General features: G+C 57.6%; 1 protein-coding gene across 1 annotated transcript; it reads left to right on the top strand.

The window, feature by feature from the left end:
* The first annotated feature begins 2746 nt into the window (after window positions 1-2746).
* LOC138807679 (cytokine-inducible SH2-containing protein-like) lies at window positions 2747-9583 on the top strand. The gene is made up of 3 exons (XM_069993460.1): window positions 2747-3210; window positions 7180-7400; window positions 8358-9583. The coding sequence occupies exons 1-3, from the start codon at window positions 3191-3193 to the stop codon at window positions 8882-8884; spliced, it is 768 nt and encodes a 255-aa protein (XP_069849561.1). The 5' UTR covers window positions 2747-3190; the 3' UTR covers window positions 8885-9583.
* The last annotated feature ends 570 nt before the right edge of the window (window positions 9584-10153 follow it).

Raw genomic sequence — 10153 nt, forward strand, 5'->3', positions numbered from 1 at the left:
GCAGTATGAATGCAGTAGATGGAGTAGACATGGCAGGAGAGGAAGGAGACTGGGCCCTAGCGACCTGCAGGGCCTGAAGCAGGGGAAACAGGAGCATCCACTATTTGCAGCATGCAAGTGAGAAACACAGAACTATCAGACTCATAAAAGATGGTTGATTGGTTGGGACTGAACCTGTAGGGAATGCTTTTTTAATGTCAGTTGTGGGACTTGAACTCTGGGCCTGGGCGCTGTCCCTCAGCTCTTCAGCTCAAGGCTAGCGCTCTACCACTTGAGCCACAGCACCACTTCCGGTTTTCTGGTGGTTTATTGGAGATAAGCCTGGGCTGGCTTTGAACTGCAATCCTCAGATCTCAGCCTCCTGAGTAGCTAGGATGACAGGTGTGAGCCACCAGCACCAGCTAGAGATCTTGGGATTTGATGCCATAAAAATCCTCAAAATTGGGGCTGGGAAGGTGGCTCAGTGGTAGAGTGCTTGGCTCTCATGGTCTTATAGTCCTTCAAGATACTCCCTGGTAAGACTAGTGTGTTAGAAAAGGTAGACTTGGGGCTGGGAAGGTGGCTCAGTGGTAGAGTGCTTGCCTTGCATGCATGAGGCCCTGGGTTCAATTCCTCAGCACCAGATAAGCAGAAAAAGCCAGAAGTGGTGCTGTGGCTCAAGTGGTAGCGTGCTCACCTTGAGCTGAAGAGCTGAGGGAAGCGCCCAGGCCCGAGTTCAGGCTCCTCAACCGACTTAAAAAAAAAAGAAGAAGAAGAAGATGGGTGCTGGGGGCACAAGCCTATAATCCTAGCTACTCAGGAGGCTGAGCTCTGAGGATCTGGGTTCAAAGCCAGCCCAGGCAGAAAAGTCCATGAGACTCTTATCTCCAATTAACCACTAGAAAACCGGAAGTGGTGCTGTGGCTCAAGTGGTAGAGCGCTTGCCTTGAGCTGAAGAGCACAGGGATAGCGCCCAAGCCCAGAGTTCAAGCCCCACAACCAACAAAAAAAGAAAAAGAAAAAGGTAGACTGGGTTAGGGTAGGAATGTGGACTTTAATTCAGGGTTAGGATCAAACTCTGGCTCTTCCATTTCCAACCAAGTTAATTCAGCCCCTGGGGTCTTTCTCCTCTTCTTCCTCCTCCTTCTTTGTGCCAGTAGTGGGTCTTGAACTCAGGGACTGGGCATTCTTCCTCAGCGTTTTCATTCACAGCTGATGCTCTACCACTTGAGCTGGACCTCCACTTCTGACTTTTTGCTAGTTCATTGGAGATAAAGAGTCTCATGGACTTGTGTGTCCCAGCTACCTTTGGACCATGATGATGCTCATATCTCAGACTCCTGAGTAGCTAGGGTTATAGGTGTGAGCCAGCGGGCCCTCGCAGATCTATCATCTTGTCTGCTGAAGTTGTTGAGGATTGAATGTAGTAAATATTGGGCTGGGATGTAGCTCAGTGGCAAAGTGTTTGCCTAGCAAGTGCAACATCCTCGGTTCAATTCCCAGTATGAAAGAGAGAAAGGAAGGAAGGAAGGAAAGAGAGAAAAAGAGGGAAGGAGGGAGGGAAGGAAAGAGGGAGGGAGAGAAGGAAGGAAGGGAGGAAGGAGGGAAGAAAGGGAAGGAAGGAACACACACGTAGCAAATACTGTACACACACACACACACACACACACACACACACACTTTTATCACCCCACCCCTGAAAAGTCTCTCCCATCGTTTGGAACTCGGGATCCATCATTTTGGGGGAGTCACGAAATCAAAGTGCGGGCAACCTGGGGGGTGGGGGGCTGACTTATCCCTGCCTAAGTCAAATCACTGGTGGAAGGGGGGCAGACACCGAATGTAAAGGCTTGGTGTGTCTCCTCGCCCACCTCTTCTCAAAGAATAATGTTCTTAGCCTGGCGCCGGTGGCTCAAGCCTGTCAGAAGGCTGAGATCTGAGGATCGTAGGGTCAAAGCCAGCCCCAGCAAGGAAAAGTCTGTGACAGACTCTCTGATCTCCAATAAACCACTCAGAAAAAAAAACAGAAGGGGCGCTGTAGCCTTGAGCTGAAGAGCTGAGGGACAGAGCCCAGGCCCAGAGTTCAAGTCCCACGACCTACAAAAGAAGGAGGAGGAGGGGGAGGAGGGAAAGAAGGAGGTTCTCGCTTGGATCCTTTTGGCTCTATAGACTCGCTCATTTCCGGGGGGGGCCCTCCCTCTGCATTCAGCATCTCCCCCCTCTCGGTCTCCCCACCAAACGCCACCTCCCGCCAACCCCATCCACACAGAAGTCCCAGATCCAAGGCTGGGACCGCCGGCACCCAAGCCAGATCCGCCTTGGAGGAGCCGCCCCGCCGCCCGCCTCCGCGCTGACACTCGTCGGGCAGTGAGATAATCCCAGCCACATCCCCCTTTCCCCCCCACCCCACCCCCTACTTCTCACCCAGCAGAATGCCCAGGAAGGGCAGCTGCCTGCGATCAGGCCGCCCGGAGAGCCGGGACGGGCAGGCAGCCTCTGACTTGCCCCAACTTGGCTCTTCCCACCTGGGTCCTTTTTAGGACCCGCCCCTCTGGGAGTGGGCGGGGCTGGCGGGGGAGGCGAAGTACGTCAGTCCACGCGCGCGCGCGGCCATTGGCTCGCTTGACCTCGTGGGCTCCACCTCCCTCCGGCGTCGCTATTGGTCGCTCGGCGGAGCCCCGCCCACTTTTCCTGGAAAGTTCTTGGAACTCCGTCCAAGGTGTTTTCCTTTCCCGGCGCGCGTTCAGCGGCGTCCCCGGCTTGGGTCCAACGTCCGCCCCACCCCCTGCTCCCACTCTTCCCCCCCCCCCTCCCCACTTTTCTGGGCCGAGTGCGTAAACCCCCACCCTCCCCTCCTCGCTCGGTTCCAGGAAGAAGCCGCTTCCGGGAAAGGCTGGGACACCGCGGACGAAGAGATTAGGAGGCGGCCGGCCCCGCCCTCCCGCCGCCCCGGGCCGCCCCGCCGCCACCCCGGGCCCTCTCCGGCCGCGCCGCGCCCCACCTCAGTCCCGATCTTGCCGCCCGAGCGCCCCGCCACCTCGGGCCGCCCTCCCGCCCGGGCTCCCCTCAGACCGCGCCGGGCCTCAGGCCGGTTCTCCCTGCCCGGGCTGCCCCGCCACCCCGACCGGCTCGCGCCCCCGAGCGCCCCATTGGCCTCCTTTCGGCCCCAGTTCAGCCCAGCCCAGACTTCGGAGCTGCTGCTGGTCGGGACATGGTCCTTTGCGTCCAGGGGTAAGTGTCCCCCCCTTATCTCGGCTTTCGATCTGGGGAGTAAAAACCTCCCCCTTCCCCTCCCCCTCCCCAGACAAAACCCAAAACAACACAGGCCTCGTGCGAAGTTGCCAGGTTTCGGAGATCAGCTGCAGTTCACCGAGTGCTGAAGATCCTAGGGCTCTGGGGGGGGGGAGGGCTGTGATCACACACACACACACACACACAGCCTAGGGAAACTGAGGGCTGGCAGGTAACAGGAACACAAGGTGGGCTCCCTCTCCACCCGGCCTCCCACTCCTAGAGCAGATCAGAGCTGGGGTTCACCAGCAAGAGTTGGGGGGGGGACACTCTAGCCTAAGTAACCTTGGGACAGCCCCTTGTCCCCTCCCCTCCCCCCCCCTCCAGGAGTCCAGTCCTCTGTTCCAGACTCTCCTTCAGAAAGCCAGCTCGAAATCATTGACTTTTTCCCCGAGGCTGGCTGGCACCCAATAGTCAACAGTTCTTGGAGCAGCACCCCCTAACCATTGCCCTCACTTCAACCCAGTGAGATTCTCTCAGATGCTGAGGTCCCCAGTGTGATTCACGACCTTGACTCCCGCCTCCTTTCTCCAAGTTTCCCAAAAGTATGGAATGCGGGTGGCGGGGGAGACCATGGTAGGAGTGGGGTGGTGTTCAGACAAAGTCTTGGTCCCAGCTGAGATTCTAGCTCACTTTCTTATCCCACACTTTGGTTTTCCCTTCATTCAAACACCAAGGCTTTCCACCCATGGGCTAGGAGCTCAGAAAAGTCTATAAAGAGAGGGGAGAGGGGTGTAGATGGGTATTCTAAGCCCAAGGAGAGCCAGGCGGCCCCATGGCAGCTGTTATCAGAACTGGCCGGGGCATGGGGCCAACTGAGGGAGAGCGGAAGGTAAGGCCAGACCCAAGCGCTCCTTGTGCTAATTCCCAAACTGTCCTTACTCAGGGGAAAAGGATGTGGAGTTGCCCAGAAGACCTGTTCTCCCCGATTGTCTCTAAGATTGTGTGTATACAGTGCCCGTCCCTTAGTTTTCCCTGCTCGAGGCTGATGCTCTAAAACCTGAGATAACAAACAGTCTGCTTCCAGATTTTGGGGGAGTTCATTGGAGATTAGTCTCACAAACTGTCCTCCTGCCCAGGCTGGCTTTGAACCGTGATCATCAGATCTCAGCCTGCCGAGTCCAGTAGCTCGGATTCAATGTATGAGCCACTGGTGTGCAGCTAAAGATGTTTTTTTAAATCAGCATACATAGTTCTACAGGAAGGGGCTCGCTATGAATCTCCACACACGTATATTAGGGATGCCAGCCAATTCACCCCTTCTGTCACTCTTTCTTTCCTCCTTACCCCTTTCCCCAAACCATCACAACAGATTTCCTAGTTGTCTTTTCTTTTTTTTTTTTTTTTTTTTTTTTTTTTTTTGTCGGTCGTGGGGCTTGAACTCTGGGCTTGGGCGCTGTCCCTCAGCTCTTCAGCTCAAGGCGAGCGCTCTACCACTTGAGCTATAGCGCCACTTCCGGTTTTCTGGTGGTTTATTGGAGATAGGAGTCTCACGGTCTCTCCTGCCCGGGCTGGCTTTGAACCGCGATCCTCAGATCTCAGCCTCCTGAGTAGCTAGGATTACAGGCGTGAGCCACCAGCGCCCGGCTCCTAGTTGTCTTTTCAAACCTGGGATGACGGAATCTGTCCATCCTGTGACTAGCCGTACCCTCCTCCTCCCCCCAGCAAGGTCTCCACATCCCCACACATAGCCACAGAATAGTTAGTGCTTTCCAAGAGTAGAGGCTGGTGATTCCTGATGATCGCTTCGTGGAGAGGTCCCACACCCTCGCTCTCAGGCTGCGTGGACTCTGATGGCATGTGTCCCGGGCGGGACTCAGTGGCCGGGCACACGTGGGGACCCAGAATATGCCAGTCTCTGCCCCCACGGGATGACAAAGCCATGCTGGGATACACAGTCGCTCAGCCCGTGGAGATCAATCCAGCTAGCCCACACCCACATCGGCCCACACGTGCAGAGAAGTGTGCAGAGAAGTGCAGAGAAGTCGTATGTGGTGACGGCCACCCCCAGGGTGTCGGGGGAGGGAGGGTGACTCCCTAAAGGTGTTTGGCATCAATTGGTGTGGCCTAGCAGAGCGATCATCTGGAGATTCTTGAGCTCCGTGTGAGATTCCAGAGCTCCCTGGGGCAGCCAGGGTAGGTGTGGAAAAGTACTTGGCGAGCTAGGAGTCTTTTTTTGTGGCTCTTTTTTTCTCTCTCTCAGAGTAGTGATGGGTGGGGACCTGAACATAAGCCATATCTCCAATCTGGCTTCTCTGCCCGCCTTTTATCACCTCACGGTGATACCTGGCCATTGTGTTAGAGTTGTCATTTCTTCCTCTGGCCTGGCAGACTGCTCCAGAACAGACTGACCGTGAATTATTTGACCTCATGAATGGATTGGCTCTCAAGTACTGCCTTTCCCCACCGACGTGGGCAGGGCCCGAGGTTTCAATAACTTAGCATCCTGAGGCCCCACCGGGGGACTAGACCCCCAAATCGAACCTGGAACGTATTTTGTGAACGAGAGATCAGTACCCTCTTCCTCCCAGGCAAGAAGCTTGAGGATCCACAAGCTAGTTGGGCTTCCTCTAAGAGGAAGTTAACTGCTCAGATTTTGGCCAGCTTAGTTCCCCTCATCCCAGCCAAACCCTCTGTGGGCCCCTCACTCTGTGTGTGAGGGTGGGGGTAGGGGATGGGGGCCCAAGAGGAGGAAGTTGTAAACAAGATCATACAGCCTGGCATGTTGGCTTGATGTGGGGTGGGAAATCTGGACTGGGTGTGGATTACCTTGCCCTTTGATAGCACACACACACACACACACACACACACACACACACACACACACACACACACACACACACACACACACACACACACACACACACACACACACACACACACACACACACACACACACACACACACACACACGATCGTGGGGCTTGAACTCTGGGCCTGGAGCGATGTCCCTCAGCTCTTCAGCTCAAGGTAAGCGCCACAGTGCTATTTCTGGTCTTCTGGTGGTTCATTGGAGATGAGTCTCATGGAAGTTCCTGTCCAGGCCTTGAACCGCGATCCTCAGAACTCAGCCTCCTGATACTAGTTAGGATGACGGGTGTGAGCATATGGTGTAGGTATGGAGCAAGATGGGCACCATTTAATCAGCCTGCCTCGGCCCAGAGGGCACAGACGTCAGACCGCTTGGCGCTGATGCCTGGGATCCTTGTAGCCGTGACGCAATTGCTTGCAGGGATTGGCCTGTGTTTAGGGGTGTCTACCAAGTAGACAAATTAGTATTTAATGAAGGCAACCGAGTGGAAAAGGATCTTTAAATTTATTTTTGTGTACTTATTAGTTCGGTGGTTGTGGAGTTGGACGCCAGGCCTTGAGCTTGCTGGGTGACCTCTCTACCGTGTGAGCCACGCCTCCAGACTTTTTTTTCCTTCAGTTATTTTTCAGCTAGGGACTGAGGTTTTGCTTGGGGCTTGACCTCGGGGCCTGGGCGCTGACCCTGAGCTGCTTTTGCTCGAGGCTGGCGCTGTACCTCTGGTGCCACAGCGCCACTGCCAGCTTTTTCCGTTTATGTGGTACTGAGGGATCGAACCCAGGGCTTCGTGCATGCTGGATGAGTGCTCTAGCACTGAACCACATTCCCGGCCCTGGCCTAAACCTGGATCTTTGATCTTCCTACCGCCATCTCCTGAACAGTGGGGAAGGCGGGCTTGACTGCTGAGCCTGGTGGGAAAATCGTCTTTCTGGAGAGTCTACGGGAGTGGAGTGGAGCGGGGTGTCGTAGATACTCTGGCTTCCACCTCTAATCCCAGCTCTGAGGGGGGAAAAAAGTACACCAGGAAAAGCGATCGAGGGGGTCGGCTCTGGGAACAAGGCAAGCAGATGTCTGCTCACTGCCCACCTTCCCTCTTCTAGATCTTGTCCTTTACTGGCTGCGGAGCGGATTGGGCGGCGGCCCCCCTGGGCCCAGTCCCTAGAACTGCCCGATCCGGCCATGCAGCCCCTGCCGGCAGGGGCCCTCCCGGAGGAGATGGCAGAGGAGACCCCCGTACGGCCGGAGAGTGAGCCAAAGGTGCTGGATCCCGAAGAGGATCTGCTGTGCATAGCCAAAACCTTCTCTTACCTCCGGGAATCTGGTGAGTGCCCTGTCCCAGAAAGTCTGATGAGGGAAGCTTGGTGATTGTTTTTTTGGGGAGTGGGTGGTAGGGCTTGAACTCGGGGCCCGGGCACCATCCCTGAGCTCTTTCGCTCAAGGCTGGCGCTCTGCTATTCCGAACCTCAGCTCCACTTTTAGTTTTCTGGTAGTTCATTGGAGATCAGAGTCTCACACCTGTCCTGACTGACTTTGAACCAGGTTCCTCAGAGCTCAGCCTCCTGAGACAGGCGTGAGCCACCGGTGCCTGGCAGAAGCTTAATCCTTTCGTTACTTCTTTTTTTTTTTTTTTTCTTTGTCGGTTATGAGCTTGAACTCTGGGCTTGGGCGCTGCCCCTGCGCTCTTCAGCTCAAGAAGAGTGCTCTACTGTTTGAGCCACAGCACAAATTTATTGGAGATCAGAGTTTCACGGACTTTCTTGCCCGGGCTGGCTTTGAACTGTGATCATCAACTCTCAGCCTCCTGAATAGCTAGGATAATAGGCCTGAGCCATTGGCGCCTGGCTCATTGCTTGTGTGTGTGTGTGTGTGCGCGCACGCGTGTGCGTGTGCGTGCGTGCACACATGCACGTGCACACTGATCCTTGAACCCAGGACCTAGGCACTATCCCTGATTGTTGGGTTTTGTGGTGGAGGATGTTTTATTTCTTCCTCAGGGCTACAGCTTGGGGCACAGGTCCACTTTTGGCTTTTTGCTAGTTAATCTCCAGACTTCCCTGGCCAGGTTGGCTCCCGACCGCACCCCTCAGATCTCAGCCTCTTGAGGAGCTGAGACGACAGGCCTGAGCCACCCGTGCCCGACCTGGGACCCCACCCCCAAGTCTGATGGGAGAGGCAGGGTGGGGGTCCTCTCCCGGGAAGTTCAGACAAGGGCCCCGGGCCAGTGCCCTCCACCAGCATCCATGGTGACCACTCCCCTCCCCGCTCTTCGCTCCTCCAGGCTGGTACTGGGGTCCCATCACCGCCGGCGAGGCCCGACAGCACCTGCAGCAGATGCCGGAAGGGACGTTCCTGGTGCGCGACAGCGCCCACCCGGGCTACCTGTTGACGCTGTCCGTCCAGACCGCTCGCGGCCCCACCAACGTGCGCATCGAGTACGCCGACTCGAGCTTCCGTCTGGACTCCAGCTGTCCATCCCGGCCCCGCCTGCTGGCCTTCCCGGACGTGGTCAGCCTGGTGCAGCACTATGTGGCCTCCTGTGCGGCTGACGCCCCGGCCCCCGCTGCACCCGCCCCAGCCTCACCAGCGCCCAAACAAGAGGCGGCGGCGGTGGCGCCCGGGGAGCCAGCCCCACCTGGTGGCGCGGTGCACCTCCGACTGGCGCGGCCCTTCGTGCGCGGGGCCGGCGCCCGCAGCCTGCAGCACCTGTGCCGCCTGCTCATCCACCGCCTGGTGAGCGACGTGGACGGCCTGCCGCTGCCCCGCCGTGTGACCGAGTACCTCCGCCGCTACCCCTTCCGCCTCTGACTGCGCGGGGCCTCGCAGGAGCCGCACGCCACCAGCTGGACAGACAGACGGCCAGCCGGACAGGCACCCCGGGCCGGACTCGGGGCTCTCGTCCTCCGCGCAGGTGGCTAGCCAGATCGGAGCAGGAGAATGGGGTGCCCCGGGATCCGTTGGGCTCCCTCGCAAGGAACCTCGGGTCAGCGGAGGGGGAGAGGAGGTGGGACCTGGTGTCCCCCCCCCCCCCCGCGGGCTGGGCTCTGACCCCCCCCCCCCTTCTCCCGGCCATCCTGAAACAACGGAGACTTTCTGGGTCCTGATGTCTGCACCTGCAGGCAGGGGCGGGCGGCCCCTGACCTCCCACTGGCCTCCGCTCCTAGGGGGATGTGAAATCGGGGTTCACCTTGATAGACCCCCCATGGGGGAGAGGGGGTAAGAGACAGGCCAGGCCAGGGGCTCTGGGCAGGCCAGCACGGCCCCTGGTATTTATTTATTTATTCTCCTTGGGGGTCGCCCTCGGGTCCAGCTGCCAAACTGCCACCCCGCGGGTAGGCCCTCCAGACACTCGTGGTGGGGTCTTCGGTTGTTCCTGAGGACCCCGGCTGCCCACCACCAACAACTTGGGGAAGGGGGCCGCTGGATCCGTGTCTTCGTCTGGCACCAGGCCAGCTGGAGAGGCGCAGATCTGAGGAGACTTCATAAAACCACGGTGACACCCCCAAACCAGCTGGCCAGTCTGTCCTTGCACCCTGCGCCAGTGTGTTTGCTGTCGCCACAGTAAGACAGAGCCTCCGGTGGGGCCTCATTAGGATGCCAGGCCCGCTCCGCTCTTCTGGTCTCCCCGGCCGGGCGACCCCTGAAAGAGGGAGACGCGATCCCCAGTTGTGTGTGGGAAATGGGAGTCCCGGGCACGGGACCGGGACACAGACACGTGCACACGGGAAAGGCCTTGTGTTGGTGTGCGGGTCCTGGGGCTGGAGCCCCTGCCTGGACTCTGTCCTTGAGCGTTTTCCCTCGAGGCTGGTGCTCTGCTGCTTGGGCCACGGCTGCACCTCTGCCTTCTTGTCTCTTTTCAGTCTTGAATTGGAACCAAGAGTCTCATGGACTCTCATGCCCTGGCTGGCTTTAAACGGCCATCCTCAGATCGCGGCCTCCTGAGTAGCCGGGTGAGCCGCAGGGGCCTGGTTTTGCGGATCAGATCTCTGACAGGGAGACTGGGAAGGGTGTGAGTTCGAGCCCTGGTACCAGCAGAGAAGGGAGGGAGGGAAAGGAGGAAAAGCAAGGTTGTACGGC

This window comes from Dipodomys merriami, unplaced genomic scaffold (genome assembly GCF_024711535.1).
Source record: "Dipodomys merriami isolate MVZ:Mamm:240054 unplaced genomic scaffold, mDipMer1.0.p SCAF_427, whole genome shotgun sequence".
Lineage (NCBI taxonomy): Eukaryota > Metazoa > Chordata > Mammalia > Rodentia > Heteromyidae > Dipodomys > Dipodomys merriami.